The sequence below is a fragment of the Pocillopora verrucosa genome, chromosome 8 (assembly GCF_036669915.1).
Source record: "Pocillopora verrucosa isolate sample1 chromosome 8, ASM3666991v2, whole genome shotgun sequence".
In the NCBI taxonomy this organism is placed as follows: Eukaryota; Metazoa; Cnidaria; class Anthozoa; order Scleractinia; family Pocilloporidae; genus Pocillopora; species Pocillopora verrucosa.
In genome coordinates, this window is record NC_089319.1 from 14,054,594 (window position 1) to 14,075,072 (window position 20,479).

The following is a 20,479-nucleotide window of genomic DNA, read 5'->3' on the forward strand; positions in this document are numbered from 1 at the left end:
AAAACTTTTGAAGTGATAGTTTAAATTTACTGCTTTGTGAGGTATTGGAGATTTCTTGCCGAGTAATAATTAGCTGCTCAAGGAAGACGACATTAAACTGGTTAAAAGGTCTCTTAAGTCGGTGAAGAAAGTTTAACACTACTCAACAGTCAGCAATAAATATAAATTAATTGTAACGGCTACCACGCCTTTGCCACCGGGCATTGATTCACAGTAAGCTTGTTTCGTGTTAAATGTGTTAAACCGCAATAATGACATTACTGTTTGTCCATTAGTGACGTGATCTTTAAGTTCCACCCAGAACCGCATTTTAGTTAGTTGTCTTGCTTTGGGCTAACGATAAGACGTGTTTATCGGAAGAGCGCCTTTTGCCCACCTTAACCTGAAGTTCGTTTTGGTTAAACTCTTACAAGCGGGACTATTATGTAAGTGCCTATGTTCCTTTCCTTGTGCTTGCCTATATATCTAGTCTTTTGGTAGTTTTTCCTAGTTTTTACACTAGTTTCTTTATCGCTTGTTTTCGCAACCTCGTAACACGTGGCTTACGTTGTTCACGTTTCGTTAGAGCACTACACGTTTTTCCCATTTAGTTATTAGTTTTTGTTAGAGTTCGTTTTCAAGCGGTTCTCCTTTATTCTTTCAAGATAGTCTTTTCGTGAGTTTCTTTTTGAGTTTTAGCTAGTTTTTGGATCTCGCCTTTATATCGGAATAATTGGAATGTTGGTTCGTATATTAGAATTTAGCTTAGCTTCTTCCATATAATTTCATATTTCAGTTTACGATAAGTCCTTGAATACTTTGACTACGTTAAATAAAACGATTCAAGGCTTGTCCGTAAAATATATCTTCGCTTCATAGTGTTTCTTCATTTGTAAAACTCATAGTTGTCGTTGAAAATTTGCTTCGCTTGTGTTGGCCACCACATTAATGCTCATGAACACAAATGGCTCTTCGAGGAGCCTCCAACCTTGCATAAGCAATGATCAGTGTGTACCCTGGTATACCTTTATGAAATTCTGGTTTTAAAATTTGCTAGACAGACTTACAAGTAGAAATTTTTGATGAATGGTGTTAACTTATGAATATTTTCTGCACTTTTTCTGGATGCATTGCAGATAAGCCACAACCCTTATTTTTTTACGAACAATTTTGGGGGAAAAGTGTGGATTATCTGCCAGTGTTTAATGTTTTTCAAGTCCAAAACAACCAGGGAAGATCAATATTAATCTTAAGGTTGTGCAGGGACACAATCATTGCCTTATATAGTAGTCGTTTCCCTTGAATTTTGAAGCAACACCTAAAACAGCTCCTTGAGAGACTAAACCCCATTTGTACAAGAAATGGTGGACACGACCAGAATTTTCGAAAACAACAAAGATTAGAATTTTTATCAATCAACTTACCATTTCTCAGGGACAAAAGGCCATGCATTCCTCTCTGCATCAGCAATGAGTGTCTGAAGTTTACTTGACAAGAGAGCATACCACAATTCAAAGGTGCTTGGTGCTTCATCTTCAGCTGAGAAATCAAGTTCCAAGTTTCAAAAATCAAGTTCAAGTTTCAAATGATGAAACAAACGGCTGAGAAGGATAACACTGACCGCATTCCATTTACTCTTACATTTCACCCTCACAACCACGCAGTTAAATCTATCATTCTTAAAAATTTTAAATTACTCCAAAACGATTCAGAGACTGGCACTATCTTTTCGTAACCCCCACTTATTTCATTCAAACGTGACAAAAACATAGGCCAGTTTTTAGTCAGGAGTTCATTTCAAACCAATGACCAATCTGGAACTTTCAAATGCGCTCGCTCACGACGCAAAACTTGTTCTTTCATTCATAACGTAGAGAAAATATCGGGACCCAAGAGATCCATTAAGATCACTGATCACTAATGCATAACTGGCACTTATTGCAATAAGTTATACATCGGCGAAAAAGGAAGACGACTAGGTGAACACCGAGAACACCTTCGCGACGTGAAAAGAAATGACAAGGACGCATCCAAACCAGTCGCTAGACACTTTAATCTTCCTAATCATTCTAAACAGCATGTGGCAGTTTGCGGCCTTTCCTTACATCTAGGCAGTTCGGAAAGCCGTAAAACACTAGAACAAAAATTTATCTTCCAAATCGGCACCCTTAATCCCACGGAATCAACGAGCGCTTTTCAATCAACTAATTTATTCCTGTTTTCTTGTCACCATATTCCCACCAATGGCGTAGCTCCAATATCTTCATATAAACTCACTCACAAAACACAATTCCTCCACTCGCTCTGACGAAGGGCTTCCGCTCGAAACGTCAGCTTTTTTACCCTTTACGGTGGCTAATTTACGTTTTCAACTCGGTTGTTAACACTAAATTACCTGAGAAATCAAGAAGTTGTGCTGCACTCAGCTGAAAGCATTGAGCCACTGATATGGATGCTAAATTAATCGCTTGTTTGCTGCTACATAGGCTACTGGCTTGATTAGTTACCAACCCAAGCCTTATAAGCTTCTCTGCTTCCTTTGAAAGATGAATAACTGGAAGAGGTTCTCGCAGGTGGCAGAGCTGGCAAAAGCAGTTAGGTGTTCAAATACAAACTGAAGGACCAATAAAATGGGATTGAGATCATCTTTTCCAATTTCATGCACCATGCCGTCATTTTCCAAGGACAAAAAAACACAATGCAAACTTTTATCTGGAAGGTTATATTCCCTGAAAACATTAATCAAAATATCGACTGCTCTAGGATTGCCATTCAATATGCAATGTATCTTAGAGATCATTTCTTCATTTAACTTCAGAGAAGAATACAACTCTCTGACATTCAGTGTAAATGACTGCACATTAAGACCTTTGACCTTCACAGAGAGTAATTGCCAATCCTTTATTTCTTCTTTGAAAGGAAAGTTGCATTCTTGCTCACTGGAAACAAGAGCAACACCAATATTAGTTTTGTTCAACAGCTTTGAAAGATGAGACCAAACAATCCCACCATCAGCACTTGCATCATCCACACAAATCAACTGGAAGTTTGCTGAAATGAAAGCTTGGGCAACTTTGTATTTTTTGCTCAACTTGACTTTTGAGTTTGTTAGTGTAGATGCTGTCTCTCGGTCCTTTCTTTCCTTTGCGATTTCACTCAGCAAATTCCAGAGGGACTCTAGAGTACATCCTTTTCTGACTCTTAAACCACACACCTTTGATGCTAACAATTTGCGTTGAATAGATTTTTCACAGATATCCAGCAAGACTGATGAACGTCCACAACCTGGCTCACCATATATATAGACACAAGCTGGTTTGTCTGAGGTTGTGGCTTTTTTGTCTAGATGTTTTAAAATTGATTGAAAAGGGATGGAGAACTCCAGGTTACAAATATCATGCTTTATTCTCTGGTTGTCTTGGAAATGAAGCTGTGTCAAAGATGTGTAGAGCATTTTCATATCATATCTGCCTGAAGAGAAAAAGGAAAATGAGAAGACATTAATTAAGCTGTCACAACTAATAATTCAAATTTTAAAGAAATAAAAAAAAATTTCATCACAACATCCCATCAATTACCAAGATTAAAACAAGAGGTTTGAGAATGGAATGTTTACTAAAAATTTGAACACATTTTTTCTTTCAATACAATATACACCACCTATCTAGGGAGCATTTGCTAAAATTATGGTGGGTGTGCATGTCTGTGGAGGTGGGGGGAAGAGGTGACAAGAAAAAATGGGTTACTGGTATCTGAAAAAATCTTGGATGTCTAAAAACTTCAACCACTGCAAAATTAGTTACCTCAAAAGAGAAGAAAATGCAACTTAAGACCACAATACTTGTGGAACATATAGACTCCAACATCATCAGGAGAAATCATGTATCACCAGAGACTAAAACTGGAACCTTAATTTATTGAAAACTACCAGTATACTAATATTCACATGTATTATTCGACAAGAAAACTAAAAATAGACATTGCTATTTAAACTGAGCCACAAAAATATATGAAATTTTCTAGCTGACCTCATAGATCCATTAATTAACATGTCATCCGCTGCAGAAGCAAAATTATCTGCACAAATTATGAATGCGAGTACTATGCAAGTACTTATGAATGCTTCTGTCTTAAAGTAATGAAATTTTGTTTTTTATAAGGCCATACTTTACCCAATTACTAGAGGCTTCTTTGTTTTTCTTTCTTTAGGAGAGCAGAGGTTTAGAAGACTGATATCCTCCTTTGAGTGCAAATTTGCATTCAAATGTCTTTACAAGTGCAATGTAACCAAAATATAACTTAACAATATAAATTAACAAGAAAGGTTGTACATTTTGAAGTTTAAATTCTGCATGAATTTTCAAATTAAAGAGAAAGCTGCACAAGGAGTAGGTGTGGTTATCAATCAGGCAAAATTTATAAATGAAGACCAAGAAAACTTTTTGTGGGAAAATGGTTTTTTAGGTAGTAAGAACAGGGAGATTCTTTGCTATACTTTGGTTTGGGTTTTTGGCATTCAGTTTGCTTTGAAGGCTGGGCAGGAACACCGAAATTTGAGGTTCAAAAACTCTCAGTTATCTTTAGAACATGATGAATTGGAGTGTGAATTCTTGCAGTACATGGAGGATATTAATAAAACAAACAATGGGGGTTTGTGCCATTTGTGTGTCAAAAGGAAAGTTTTTCATGCATGTAAAAATTTAACTAATACAGAACGTTCCTCAGTCAAGCTGTATAAGTAGTATTTGTCTCACATGCCTAAAGAAATTAGTGATAACACATTTTATTTGTGTGCTTTACCCAAACTGAGAGGAGAACTGTAGTAAAATTAGTTAGGAAATGTAGTAGAGAAAATCATGACAAAGGCAGGATTTAAGGGGTATTTCACAAACCACTCTCATGCAAAGTTCCACCTAGGGGTTGTACCAAAGCAGTGTATCAGAACAAGTTAATGTAGAAACCACTGGTCACCAGTCATTTGACAGGGTAAGAGAATATAAATATAAATCATCAACACTTAAATGAAAAGCAAGTGAAATATTGCAAGGAGCATTTCCTAAGAAAGTTGAAAAGGATGTGGAGGGAAAAGAGGAAGAGTTGTTTGAGAATCATGTTAAACACAATGAAGAAAAAGAAATGGGAGTAAACACAAAAGTTCTTGAGGAAAAGAATGATGAAGAGGACTATTATTTGTCAGTTGAGATTAGAACCAATACTACTAAAATTGTCATTTAACATAAGTAAGAAAGTCTGCTGCTGTATGATGTCTAATTGTAATAAATGAAGCAATAAAACAATAATATCGAAAACATTTGCAGCTGCAATATTAAAAATATTGCTGCATGTAGGGTGCACTATTATTAATATAGCAGTGCAAGTTATTAGCATTACTCATCACAGTGACTAATTATTATCACTGATTAAGATCGACTGGTATTTCCGCATCGCTCGCTTGTCACAAAGCTCGCCCGTACAGTCAGCTCGAACCAATAAAGCCTGTCATAAAATGTCCTGGATTTTATCTCTCACAAAATTGTCGCAAGAAAAGTTTTTCAGGGAGTATTGGAAGATAATAATGACAAAAAATGAAAATGAAAGAGTTCAAGAAACCATGCAAAAAGACCATCTTTAGATATTCATCATAACTGAAAAATATATCTGTGCTCTATTCTCTGATAAAACTTGCTGACTCTCAACTTCAGAGCAGATATCGATGGTTGTTGTTGTTGACGTTCCAATTCACCACATTGAACCACAAAATAAAGGACAATACTTACCCTGATTCACTCAAAGACAAAAAAGAGAGCCTTGTAAATTCCTGCTGGCATTTCTCACCGTCGGCGCATGTGTGACGACGGATGTAGAAACATTGGGATTGTGTTTCTCATTTGTAGCCCTTCCCAGCTGTTCTTTGGGATGTCACGCAACAGTCGAGGAATCATCTCGCTACCGCCGGAATATTGGGAAAGCGTGACCTGTAGTGATGATTGTGTAGCTGAAAAAAGAGCCTTAGGTCACTCCTAATCGTCGTTGCGCAACGGATATTTCCAGAGAAGAGATCCCTTCAGACTCTAAAAATGGCTGTCTTCGGATCACGAGCAAATATACAGGGAACATTAAACTGTTTGTTCAAACGAACAGGAGTTGCAGGTAAGAAAACCCTCTCTTATTATTCGCTGTGTCAATTAGTGTAGAAATATAATTTTAAAAATTTTAATTGGTCTCGACTTTACTGAGGAAATGATCAGACCAGTGATTTAAAATGGCTGGAGCGCTTGGGAAAAGGCATAGTCGAAATTATGCATTCGAATAGGTTCCCGTGGCCTTAAAGTTCATGCCACGAAATCAACGTGAATGTAACTCTTGCTCGCGAGTACTGTTGAGTTAAAAAGACGTCAATTACAAAATTGACTCACCATTTCACCCTGCAGTAGGCTCTCTGAGACTTTGTTGTTTCCCAACGTTCCAGGTCGTGTGGTAGCGGTTTTGGCGGGTGACACATTCACAAATTTGGAAAACCAGAACATCTCAGAAAAACCGCAGAATACGAAGGCAATTTTTTTTTGGGACGGGTGGGTTGAGGTGGGACACTCAATATAGACATCTCATTTACCCTGATCTTCCATTACCAAAAGTTGTATCACGTGTTTGACGGATCCCATGTATTACAGAAGCATTTTTTTTAGTACAGTCACTTTCCTCGGTTTAAAGTTAAGTATATCGAGAGCTTGGGAATTTGTCATCATTAGTGTTCAGCACGTGCCATGGTTAGTTAACTCTATTTGGTGCCCCATTGCTAAGAGAAAGCCATGGTGAGACACTGGAAACTTTTTTTTTTGAGTTGGCTCCCAAACCTGCCATGGACCTTCTCACTGGAAGGTTAGATTGCCTGGTAATTACACTTGGCCTGAGAAGGGTCACCAGTGGCCTGCTGGACCTGACAATGCTTTGAGACTATAATTTCCCCAAAACCATGTGGAATGTTAACTTGCTTGGGGACCTTTATATTTTTCCATCTCTCTCACTAGGTCCTGAAATTTGTCAAACTTTTCCTCTTCTTTTGCTGCAGCACTTATGTTGTCTGGGTCTGTGAGGCCAATTACTTCACAATAATTGCTTGCTGGTGTTACCTCTAGAGCTACTACATGTAGATTGAGTCCACTTGCTCTGATCTCATGTTTAGTCTGGATGTGACATCCTCACAGAAATTTCAAATTCTCATTCACCATGATGATTTATGCTTCATCTGCATGTTTTTCCTCCCAAATAGAAACTGCTTTGTGCCATCTACCATCTACCATCTTTGTGTTTGTGTAATTCTCCTTTGCCTTAGAAATTTTCTTTACATTAGGTCTTCTCTCTCCATTCAGTTAGAATTTCAAATCTCCTTGACACACTCTTTAGTTAGTCAGAAATTTCAAAGACACAGTACATCTGACCTGCCCAGGCAGGTTTTGAGCAAAATGTCAAAACTAAAAATTATGTGCCTCACCAAAAGATCAAGTTTCTGTCACATTTATCATGTTCCATTTAATGACTGCACAAAAACTTTGCAGCAGTGCATGAAAGGATCTGTGCTTAAAACTTTAATTACAGTTCACTGTCTATCCACTATTTAAGCCACAAGTTGATTGTTTTGTTTTAGAGTGTTTGGGTGCTCAGAAATTGGTTGCCAGGTTCTCTTCACCTTCTCAAGAGTATGACAAGCCAGCAATTAAGACTGCAATTCCAGGACCACGCTCACAAGTAAACTTATTTAGTTAGTTTGGGATTGTATTTAGTATAACGGACTATGTGAATAGTTTTTATTCCAATAATCCAACTGAAGGAACATTATGATTAATTTATAGTAAAAGTTTAAATCAAGTTCATTGGAATTCTAGCCAGTGATACATTGACTAGTGTGGTTGTTGCAACCCTCAATGAATCCAAGTTGGAGTTTTTCTTTATTAGGCTGTAACATTCATATATTTGATTATCCTCAGCCATTTTTTTGTGGATGGTTTGTGAATAATTAGCTATTACCTTAACGATGTTTGTAAAATAATTTGATTCTGCTGGTTCTATGGCAGGAGTTGATGGCAGAGCTGTCTCACGTACAGGTTTGCTTTGTTATATGATTTGTATGGTGATATTTTTGTAGCTGCAGTTGTGGGAACTTAGCTCATGCTTCCTGGCCACAATGCTATGCATTGGCAGGCTTTGAGGATCTGAGTTTGAGTAAAATTTTAACATCGCTGTTGGATTTATGGAATGTTGAGCTCACTGTATGGACAGTCCTTGCTGCTGACTGTTTGATTTGCATTAACAGTATAATGTGTTCAGTCATATTACTCTGTGTACATGTAACTGATCTTTCAAACTGTAGAATAAATATGAATTACCAGCAGGTTTAATGTAAAAATGAATTATAATGGAGTCAGGACCCTATGGCAAGGGTTTCAATAGCTTTTTACTGCAATAGGCCTCATTCCCACTTGGAAAATTGTTAAATTAATTTTTTTTAGACAGTTCTTTTTTCTTTTCCTTTTTTCAGCTGACAAAGGGAATGTCATATTTTGTTGATTTTGAGAAGAGTTTAGGAAACTTCATTGTTGATGCTGATGGCAATGTTTTGTTAGATGTTTTTCAACAAATTGCTTCTGTTCCATTAGGTTTGTTGAGTTAAGGAGTGCATTGTTTTCTAAGTTGGCATATAAGTTCTTGAATAATTTTACCCTTATTGTAACTGAATAATGGAAAAGGTATTGCTAAAAGCAAGCCCCTCATGGCCTGCAGCTCAGTGACCCAAGGCTTCACAGCCTACATTTTTTTAATACTGTTGACTGTTTCCTGCATTGTGAGGTGGGCAATTGTGAGTTTCTATGCCTGTGAAATCACATCAATCCTACTCAATCTTTGAAATACTTTAAAATGTGTAATTTTGGTTTAAGGAGGTTCCATAGGGTTTCTGAACTGCAAGATCTGGATGTGAACAAACATTGCGGCTTGATACATTAGCACAAGTGTTATATAAAAAGGTGTATTGAACAGTATAAAACAATGCAGTTTGTATGGAATGGACTCTAGGGTTTCTGGCAACTATACCCATAACATCCATTGGCCTTGTACTGCTTTATAAGAGGACAGCAGAAGAGAATACAATGTGGAAAGATTGCAAAATGGTGACAGATTTAAGTTTAAGCATGCTCAGCTATCAATCTTGATGGATTACTATTTTATAATGTAATGTTGGGGGAGTAAGTAAAGGGAGATCTTTCAAGTGAGATTTTTCACATTAAAAGCCATTTTTTTTTCGAAAATTGGCTCAGGCCCAACCACATCTACAGTTCCTATCAAATTGCATATCTTTGTCAAAATCTGTCGAAGCTAATCAAATGTATTTAGAAAATTACAAATAAGAGATTATTGGCCAAACCATCTGAATGACCTTGAGTTTTACCATTTCAAAAGGTCACTAAAATCATTTCCATAATGTGGCAAAGAATAAAGACATTTTACCAAGGGAAAGTTAAGATATTTAAAACTATGGTAGGCTAAAAATTGCAATATATCTGCTAGTAATTAGAGATGATATTGCCGTGGTGACATCATTGATCTAAAAAAAATTGACATCCAAAATTGAAGCTTTATTATATCATTAGCTGAACTGGTAAATATCTTGAGGGAAAACTTTGAGACAAATCAACTAGGTTTCCTTTCATAACTCATTCTCTGAAGGAAGGTCTATTCAAAAATACTCTAGGAAGCTACCTTAAACTTATGTATAATAACATCAGGTTCTCATAGAATTGAGGAATCTAGGGAAAATAGGAATCTAGGGAAAATAATGAACACTTACATTTTGGGAACCAGTATATAGGTTGGCATAAAGGCATTCATCTACTAGTGATGAAAGCTCTCAGATGTCTAGTTTGGTAGTTTTGTCTTCTTAGCGGTGGTGTTGTGATAAAGACATTGACAAAAAAGAGGAGTGAGGTGATTCTCCATATGCCCTACTTTTGGTGCTCTCACCTTGGTATTGTCTTTGTAATGCCCAATCTTACTTGAGCAAATGGAACATGAAGTCCTAAATACTTCCCTTGATTGAGAGGTGATGTTTGCAGTGTCATCAATATTGGGTTCCTTTGTCAGAGATGAAAACTGTTCCATAATTGCCCTATATTTTTCATTCTTAAGTTTGACCAACGTATGTATACTGAGGCATAAAAAGTTCTAATTAAAAGTAATCCTAAGCTTAGGATGGATACGATTTGACAAGAACTGAAACTCAGCATCATTTCCCTTGCGTCTTAGACAGTAGTGACATTTATTATCACATGCCAGCAAGAAAATGGGCCTTGAGTAAATAGGCTGTAGGCTTTGGGCTTGGAAGTGGGCCTCAGGTAGGCAACAGGTCACTGACTCTAGGTGTCTGAGCAGCTGCGCCACAGGCCTACCTCTAGCAAAACCCCCATATCCAGTATCCGGTATCCAGTCAAGTCGCCGACGGTTCAACTTGCCAACGCCAACTCGCCGACGTATAAAATCGAGTAGAAACGTTGGTGAGTTGGTCTTCAATCCAGTATTGAACTTATCAGAAGTTAAACTTATAGAAAAGTAAAAGATCTTTAGGAAAAATCAATTTTTTTCTTCCAGCAAAGTTTATAAGGATCTCATGGCGAATAAAGCGAGGTAAATATCACCAATGACTAAGAAAGCTTCAGACGCCAACGAGTTATAACTCGTTCGCGTCTAAAACTTTTTTGGTCATTGGCGATGTTCACCTTGCTTTATTTGCCTTGAGATCCCTATAAACTTTGTTGGAAATAAAAATAATTGTTTTTTTTTTAACTGAATATCTTGTCCAGAAAGCCAAGTTTCTTTAAAAAAATCTGACCGATTGACATAATGAGAGATTTACAGTGATTTGAGATTTACAGTGTTGTTGTCACGCTCAATAATATCTCATTCATGTCTGAAGCTTTCTTAGTCACTGGCGATGTTTACCTGGCTTTATTCATCATGAGATCCTTATAAACTTTGTTGGAAGAAAAAAATTGCTTTTTTCCTAAAGACCTTTTACTTTTCTATGTGTTAAACTTCTAATAAGTTGTACTGGATTGAAGACCAACTCACCAATGTCTCTAATCGATTTTATACATCGGTGAGTTGAACTGTCGGCGACTTGACCATAATTCCATCTGGAGTGTCTGTTTGGGCTAGTCAGGAAAAACATAAATGACTTGCTTGATGTGCTTGCTCAATCTTTGTGCCTTACTCTTAATCTTAATCATCTTCCTTTAACATAGGTTATAATCACCCTGCTTTGGTTAAAGCTTTACAAGATCCAAAGAATGTGGTAAGATGAATGACTAATTGAAATATATTCAAAGTAAACTCTTAAGTGACAATTGTGATAAATAATGTTTTATCATAGGTGGTGGTGCAATAATCTACAGTCAGCAAGACTTGATTGTCAGCATTAATTTATTATCTACGACCTTACCTGATGATGTTGTTTATGATGTCTCAGTCAAGTAAACTGACACATCTACTACATTACTGATCAATTTATTCTTAGCTCTTGAATAATTAGATCTGTGATTTTGCAGAAAATTTGTGTCAAGTTTATTAGATATATGCTATAATGTGTTTTCTAACAGCAGTGATGTAATTTGTGAAGATGAGATTTTTTTATCACTATTGGCATGTATATAATGCCAATAATATAATGGGTGGGGATAACTAATGATTATGTCTTGAGACACATGATCCAGTTGAGAATGAGATATACAACAAGATGAGGTCAGTTGTAACACAATTCCTTCATCCCTGTTAACTAAATTAAATATTGATTTGCCCCTTTTTGTCAGGATAGTGTTCCCATATAAACAATACAAACAAAACCAAAGATATGCCACATATATATCAAAGCACTGTGTAATAGGATAACAAGCACAAAGGTCAGAGGTGTTCACTGGGTCAGAAGGAATGGAAGGGTGTCATAATAGTCCTGGGGAACAGGGCTGTAGGGGATTATAGTCATCTGTTGGCTGAAAATTAGGCAGAAGTTACCTTTGCTGTGTCTTGCAAAATGGGAAGACTGTTTTTTTTTTCTGAGAAAGATGAGCTCAATGCCATCAGCTAATAATCACAAAACTGAACATGTTGGAGAGTGTATGATGCAGAGGAGGGGCTTTGATGACCTTCACATGTGTTCTCCTATCCTGCTCCAGTTTCTTAGTAAATAAAACATCAAACAATGAAATAGATCACATTTGGAATGGCAGGTGGCTAGTTTTTGCTTTTAAATACATTCATTGTAGGCTGTGTAGTCACTAGAGTTTACAATTCAGACAAAGTTATAGCTTAGTAAATAATCCACCACCATAGCCACCTCCACTTTAGTGAGTAGTTATTACTTTTAATATCAGTATAGATATTTGAACAGATGTAGATTGTTCCATAATGCCACAGAGGGACAGGAGGTATCCACACAGTTAGGGTGGCTAAATCTATGTGGTTAGTGCAATAGGTTGGTGTCAAGGTGGTAGATGGCAATTAGGGACCTGATTGCTTTTGAATGGACTACAGAGGCAGACATCAAAACAAAATTGTATCAAATTAATTTCAACAGTCCTTAGTACACACTGTAGGTGATCTGTAGGTGTCGGTCCTCGTTCTGGTGTAGATAGAGGTGCCATTCTCAGTGGTTATGCCATTAAGTGTTGTTTTTGGCTTTACGTTTGTCTGTTATACAAGAACCTACTGTTAAACTCATCTTTTCTTTATAACAGTCATCCTTTGTCAACCGAGCAGCCTTGGGTCTCTATCCACCTGTCTCCTTTCTTCAAGATTTAAAAGATGCACTGCTAAGTGTAAGTTTGAGAAAGAAACAGCTAGTTTTGAGTAACTATTCAACCTCGTCGCCTGACAAATACTGATGTTATGACAATTCAATTATTGAAGTTGTCAGATTTAAAACAAGATTTCTGTTGAACAATGCGTCTAGGATATATGGACACTTAAAAGTAATTTTTACCAGTCAAAAGAATGGAATCGAAGTATTGTTTACTTGAAAGCTCATTCCATCTATCTTTCTCCAAATCCAGTGTCCTTTAGCATATGTACTTTTAATTTCGAGCTCCTCAAAGTCTGTCTCAATCAGAATGGAACGGAAAACCATTTTGACAAAAATTCGCGGCTGTACTACGACGTGCTGTGCCAATTTTTTTTTTTCTTTTTTTTCACTAAGCATTTCTTTGCTGATGTCATAAGCGAGCACAATTGGAATATGAAGCAAGCTCGTGCAAATTAGTTTGAATACACGAATTTATTATATACTCAACAAAATATTGCGTTTCTGATTGGTCAATGATGAATGCATAAATAGGTTATAGAGTGCAATAGAGGTTATAGAGTGCAATACGGAGAAGTTGCCATGGAAACACCGGGGAAGCGCCAAATTTGAACACCAAATTATAAAAAAATGGCTGACAGCCGGTTTGCTTTGTCAAACCAAAACATCGTTGAGCAACTTAAAGAAAATGCGAAAAACAAAAACCGTTGAAAGCTACACAGACCTGGTTAAATGTCTGGCAAACATGGGCGACTCAACGAAAAGTAAACCCAAAAATGGAAGAATACGAGCACGAACAACTCGATAAAATGTTGGAGTAATTTTGTCGAGAATTTAATAAATAAAAAATCGTATGAACCTGCTCGTGCATTTCGTGATTTATGGTCACTCGTGATGTTTTGAAAGTTCTCAAATTGCACTCGCCTACGGCTCGTGCAATTTTGAGAACTTTCAAAACATCACTCGTGCCCATAAATCACGAAATGCACTCGCGTTCATACGATTTCCTATACTTACCAACTATGTTAAACGTCCTATTTTCACGCGTCGCCGTTTGATTCATTTGATTACACATTATCATAACCACACGGCTTGGAACCAATTTCAAGATATTCTGCCGCCCATAAAATAAACGTATTATTCACTTCCGAATAAGCTAATCAGCGAAAAGTACTATTTATTTGACTGTGTAGCATATACTTATCCACAACATTCACTGAGCCTGAGGCGAATAATTGCTAAATATTGACCTACGTCTTATGCCCCATTCACACCAAAGCTTAAACATGTTTAAAAGTTGTTTTGTTAAACACAGTTTAATTTTTTTTTTCTTCATAGAAACTATTTAGCCGAATATTTTTGACTTGAATGTAGCACATTGGAAATGCAAGTTAGCAAGTACTTGAATCCAATGGAAAATCAAGTTTTTCAGTTCTCTGTTTATAATTTTCATTCAATGAAAACCAGTTTAACAAAACATGTTTTGCTGGTGTGAATGGGGTATTAGACTCGCCGTCGACCGCACATATTTAGAAGAAAAGCAGAATTAAAATGATTTTTAAACAAATTTCACTGATTTCTTTAACTTTAATGACATGATTATTTGGATTTGATCCATTCGTAATTTATTTTACAGGTAGCCCCACCTGGACTTCCTGAGGTAACTACAATGGCTTGTGGAACGTGCTCAGTAGAGAATGCCTTTAAATTGGCTTTTATGCATTATAAGGTTAGTAACAATCCTCTATCAACCCTTTCAATCTTTTTAATTTAAATTGTAACTTTGAATTTCCACTTTCACCTTGTTCATCTATTCTAAGATCAAATTGTTCGTATATCTATCTTTAAAAGGTAAGCGTAAAAATCAGTGTGCTGCTCACCGTGGTTCGAGACTCCAGAGAGAACCTAACCTGTCGCAACTGTCTTCGAATGTGCTAAGAATTCGACAATGATACCTTTTTTCAATCTTACTAGAAACCTGGTTGCTTATCTGGGATGTAATAGAGTCTCACTACACTTTTTTGCTTCTCTTAGCGGTCACTTTGAACTGTTGGGAATTACCCAGAGACGATACTGACTCAAGTAATTCGTTTTTGTTATAACTCAAGCAGCGGTTATTTTTTAACTTCGCGGTGTGCTTCCCTTTACAAAAGTGTCCCTCAGTTTACGTTCCGAGCTGTCTGTAGTTTAGTTTTAAGTACATTTAAGACAGTTTTCCGAAGATTATGTAACGTTTTGGAATCACAATCAGAGATGAAAATGACATGGTTTCTTGAGCTTAGATTATCAGTTTTGAGTCATTTGTCATTATAATCTGATTCAGCACTCCAGTCTGCTTTCTTTCACATCTGCGAATTCATAATTTGAGGTTACCTTGAATCAAACTCGGCAAGTTATCAGCCTCTTATTTGTACAGTGAGTACGTGTGTCTGTGTGTTTTTTATCATCTTTTTGTAGAAGATACATTCGAGGAAACACTCATGATCCCAAGATTTTTATTCGCTCATTTTAGGCTAAACAGCGTGGTAATCCTGAACCCTCCTTGGAGGACCTAACAAGCTGCATGAGATCTCAGGTGGTGTAACTCTTCGAGTTATTTTAATTATTTAAAACTTTGAAGATTTAAACACCGGTAGTCCAGCATTATTCTACATATAGAGCTAGTTTCAAATGCGTTACTAACGATATCGTTTTCAAATTTGAAAAACTTGGATTAACTTGATGATGCCGAGCCCGAGGAACAAATTCTTCGCTGGCAACGCTACAACAACACTTATTTTTCTGACTTCGTAGTTCGATTTTTTAGGCCCGTGATCATGGGATATTTTCATGTTTCTGCCACAACGCCAGGATCTTGTGACTATGTATAGAGTAACTCTAGGCAGTGAAATGTGTTTTAAGTTCAATTAACATTTTGTTTTAAAAATTTCAGCATTGCAATGTTATTAAAACCATACTTACTCATCATCACTGTCTTTCAAAGGTCTCAGTCCCTTGGTCTCTTTTCTGTCTCGACAATATAGTGGCAATGTATCTGTTATTGCTGTTTTTATGTTGATCAAAACATCGCCTTCCTGAAATACACTTCCATTGAATAGATCGGTCCATAAATTTATGCTACTTGATAATGAATGGACAAAAATTTCATGGCCCTCGCGATCTTCGGTTCTGAGCGAAAGGATTGACTCACTCGCTTGTTCAGAACTGCTACGGGAATTTCTTCCATCTTTTGTCAGTTCATTCTTGGTTTGACAAAGTTTTACTTTACAAGGAAAATGATTTAATTCAAAGAGCAAAAGTTCATCGCGAAGACTGATCAATGGAGTTAGAAAAGTCATGAATTGGTTTCCTTTATGGCAATTGTGATTTTGCAAAAATTACGACTTGCCCACAAACAATATCACTCTGGTTACTTAACTCTGACGATGCTTTTACTGCCGTGCATAAAGACGAAATAAACGCTTTCTATGACCACCTCAACAAATAGAATGCCGACACACAGTTGACCAACGAAGTTGAAGAGGAAAGAAGTCTCTGTCTTTTGGACTGCTCGATAAGCTGTGACGAAAGCTCACCACGAAAAATAGTTTCTAGGAAACGGTCGGATATTGACAGATAACTAAACGAATCGTCTACAACTTGACATTACTCAAAGCCAAGACTAGTTTGCAACAAACCAGACAGTTTATCCCTTAGAGGAATACCTTGGCCGGCTATGTCTTCCCCAAGAAAAAAAGTAACGATGACCTCATCAGACCAAACAGTAAACTACTAAAACAACTGAAATGAGTGTGAACTCCGTCGAACGCTTATCTCGTAAGACTACTGTACTTAAAGGGTATTTCTGAAACCATCTCGAGCTGAAATAGCTCCACAACGCTATCCACAGGCCGATTTTTGCGCGACGACATTTACTAGTGGAGACCAAATATAAAAACGAAAAATAGTTGCGGACCAGCGACTTGGGTCAAATCGCTGATAGACAATGTCGAAGGGTGTTTAAGTACCTGCGGGTTTGGCACAATAGACAAATTTATTCTGTCTCGAGGGTTGAGCTATAAGGATTTCCTGCTAGATCTTTAGTTGCAAAGGTGTCCCATGAAAATATCATCAGCTGTAGACGTTTCTTTGGTTTAATCAACTGACTTGATAATATAAATTGGCCACCGTAAAGGGTTTCTAAGCTGACGTTTCGAGCATTAGTCCTTCGTCTGAGCGAAAAACGAAGGGCGAACGCTCGAAACATCAGGTCAGAAACTCTTGTAGTTGGAACAAGTGATTTTTGATGCCTAGAACATTTGTTCGTTTTTACATAGTTTAACAAAAGGGAATTTCCTGTACTCTGTTAGGCTCCTGGCACACCACCGTTAACAATTCTTGGTTTTGAGAGAGGATTCCATGGTCGAACTCTGGGTAAGTTAAATTGTTTTAAATACTAGGACACATTCAAGACTGTTGTGGAATACGCATTGATCTGCAAAAACACCAAAAAGACGTTCTTTACCAGACATTTAAATGAGAACATTTTACTTATTATTGTAGCAATGCAATCAAATTCTCAAATGTTAAGAAAGACGTCTCTAAACGTCTGCTTCCTTTATTGCAAGTTTCTTTTCTATGTTGATGTAGACTTTTAACTTTTTGACCTCAACCTTGTTGCGGAAGGTCTATGTTGATGTAGACTTTTAACTTTTTGACCTCAACCTTGTTGCGGAAGGTCATTATACCAAATTGTGAGTATCAACTGAGTACTTCGTGTCATTGGAATGATGGCCGGCCAGGAGCGTTTGAATGGTGAACAGATTGGTGCTTTGGACATCGCGGTTTTAATTTTAGGATAAATTAATCTGATTGATTAATAACAGTGGAAATTATGTCCAGCGTTCTCTCAGTAGCAACTCGTTGGTTCCCTCTAGAGGGCTTCCCTCGCGCGAGACAGCCGATTGGTGACACCGTTATATAGCTGGGATAGTTAAGACTGCACCTCAAATGAGTTCTGTATTTGGAAAAATAGGATATTGAATTTAATGAAAGGTAACATTCCTCACCCTTCCCCCCCCCCCCCCCCTTCATCTCTCCTTCATAGGCTAGACAGAACCAACGAACCAATGAGAACAATAGTCTAACTCCGGGGTAGAAAAACAGACATTAATCAGTGCGCACAGGGAAAGTGTCACAATGCAATGAATTTGTTCTTTGTTGCTCAGGTGCTCTTTCTACCACTCGATCAAAAGCAATGGCAAGAGTAGACATTCCTACATTTGATTGGCCGAATGCGCCATTTCCTGTCCTGAAATATCCACTTGCAAACTATGAAAGAGAAAACAAAACAGAAGAGGAAAAATGTTTGGAAATGGTAATGTAATTTGGCATAGTTTGAAGTCTGATGATGGTGCTATTGCAATTCTTACAACGTCTTGTGGTTCTGTTTTTGTGGTTTCTCCCACCTATAAGAGACTCGTAAATCTTCGAGATGAGTGAGTGAGTGAGAGAGTGAGCGATGGTAACTTTAGAATTCCGATTTTGACCTTATGTTGACCCGATGTTTCCCAGTGCTACTTACTGTTTGTTTCGGACCATCTTAGTAGTTCGATATGCGCACTCGAGACACATTTGAGTTCTCACCTTTTGTGATTTGTGGGTTATGTCCAATAACGTATTATGTTATCATCCTTGTTGTGGCTACTGCCTCAGTCTATAATGGGAGACAGTAGCCATTAGGTTATGGGGATGAGAGAACGAGTAGGTGACGGTATATAACAATAGACCTCCGATCTCGACCCAATTGGAGTATCTTATTTGGAGTATCTTATTAGTTTGACATTCTTACTCGATACACATTTGAGTTCTCCCCTTTTGTGATATCAGGCTTATTGCTGACACTATAGAAGACAGCAGAAGACGATAAACACCTCACGATCATGATAAAAAACAGTACTTTTCCTTGCTGAAATGTCTTAACTGATGTGATAGGCGCATCGTGAAACTTAAAGGAATATCAGTAGCTGCATGCAGTCTTAAACTGCTTATTTATTATTCTTGTTTCTCTACAATAGGCTCGTCAAGCTATCATTGATAGTAATAATGCAGGCAAACCAGTTGCAGGAATAATCGTCGAACCCATTCAAGCTGAAGGCGGTAAGAGTGTAAACAACAGGGAATCAAATTTGCTCCTATTTAAAATTTTTGGTAAAAAAAAAAAAAAAAGTTGACACTGGCTAAACGAAACGTCTAGAACAATATATTTTTCGGCCAGTGTCACCTTTTTTAACTCGTGAATTGCGCGCATGCGCAACAGCGAGTTCTAGATACGATGTGGGGAATGACACTCGCTCGCTCGCTCGCTCGATCGATTGTTCGATTCCTGTAAACTTTTTTTCGATTTTAGGCTTTTGAGTGCATTTGATAGTGGCGAGCAATAAACAAACGAAATGGCGACCTTTGTTGCTAAGAATAGTGGTGGGGTGACAAACAAGCCAATGATAATCTTAAAAGAGTTTTTTTTTTCGTTTTAGTTTCAACAAGCGGCGCCAGTGACTGGCAGGCATGCAAGGATTCACACTGAAATAACGGAACAACCTTCGTTTTTCATAAAGTTGTAATTTACAATCCTTAAACTTGAGAACAATCCCAAGATTCATTGAAAATTTCACTTACTGCGAAGCGCTCGGAGTTTACAGATGTTCAAAAGCTTTTTCTGTTACGGCGTGAGATCGAGGACAAAATCGATCATTACGTTTCGTATCGTGTGTTTTTTCCGTGTGAAGCAACAGAACATGCCGGCGACTAACGAAATTACAAGTTAACACGAAAATCAAATAACACCTAAACAAACAATTTTAGCTACCGATTTTCAGTGAATTTTTAAAGAACAATTTTCTTTTACGTTTCAAGACAATTTGAAGATTCAAAATACATATTACGTACTAAAATGCGAAAGTTACACACCACAAAATTGATAAATAGGCCTGAAATGAAATTCTATCTTGTTATTGATTATACGTTACCCAGCACGTGACTAAAATCTACCCAGGCGGAGATCCAAAATGACGGTGGCAGTCTTGGCTTAGTTATATCACTCAAAACTCGTTCCCGTTTGTCTCATTTGATAAAGAGGGAATCGTTAATGTTTTCATTAAGACAGTATTGCCTTGATTTTCTAATATTTACAATGATAGACAGTAAATTTCACTTTTCACCCACATTTACTTCCAACCTTTTCTTTTGAACCAGAAACAGAAATGATATACGTTTAAAACACATGACATCATCCACCCTTGTCAAATGCAATAGCATGATCATTTCAATTGTAATGCCTTCTTATCCCAAGGTTACTTTGTTTCTTTGCTACATTAGCGAACACTGAACTACTGCTCGTACTCTAGATATGACAATCAACCATAATATTCCCTAAACCAGATAACATTAAACATAATCCAAAGAATCGTGTGTCAATTCACGAGTTTGCTCACAGAGCACTTTGATTTAATTCTTTTTACCAAAATTTTTAATATGCCTGGCTACACACCGAATATTTTTTGCTCCTATTTATATTATTATATTTCTTGAAATATTCGATTTTCTTTCAGGAGATAACCATGCAAGTGCTGACTTCTTTAAATCTCTTCAGAGGATCGCTAAAGAGGTGAGAATCCAGTG

The 20,479-nt window shown here is 37.2% G+C and overlaps 2 protein-coding genes across 2 annotated transcripts in view; one reads left to right on the forward strand and one right to left on the reverse strand.

The window, feature by feature from the left end:
* Positions 1-5,905, reverse strand: part of LOC131798623 (uncharacterized) — a 24,252-nt gene extending 18,347 nt beyond the window's left edge. Inside the window, 4 exon segments of the mRNA XM_059116320.2 lie at positions 1,404-1,518; positions 2,375-2,566; positions 2,569-3,450; positions 5,757-5,905. Of these exon segments, the coding sequence (XP_058972303.2) occupies positions 1,404-1,518; positions 2,375-2,566; positions 2,569-3,439 (1,178 nt within the window). The 5' untranslated portion in view covers positions 3,440-3,450; positions 5,757-5,905.
* The window catches only part of LOC131798627 (4-aminobutyrate aminotransferase, mitochondrial-like), a 20,357-nt gene continuing 5,758 nt past the window's right edge, over positions 5,881-20,479 (forward strand). The window contains exons 1-12 of the mRNA XM_059116328.2: positions 5,881-6,129; positions 7,625-7,725; positions 8,052-8,081; positions 8,516-8,633; positions 11,271-11,320; positions 12,759-12,839; positions 14,457-14,549; positions 15,333-15,395; positions 17,170-17,233; positions 18,028-18,176; positions 18,877-18,958; positions 20,410-20,465. Of these exons, the coding sequence (XP_058972311.2) occupies positions 6,057-6,129; positions 7,625-7,725; positions 8,052-8,081; positions 8,516-8,633; positions 11,271-11,320; positions 12,759-12,839; positions 14,457-14,549; positions 15,333-15,395; positions 17,170-17,233; positions 18,028-18,176; positions 18,877-18,958; positions 20,410-20,465 (960 nt within the window). The 5' untranslated portion in view covers positions 5,881-6,056. The remainder of the gene's footprint in view (positions 6,130-7,624; positions 7,726-8,051; positions 8,082-8,515; positions 8,634-11,270; positions 11,321-12,758; positions 12,840-14,456; positions 14,550-15,332; positions 15,396-17,169; positions 17,234-18,027; positions 18,177-18,876; positions 18,959-20,409; positions 20,466-20,479) is intronic.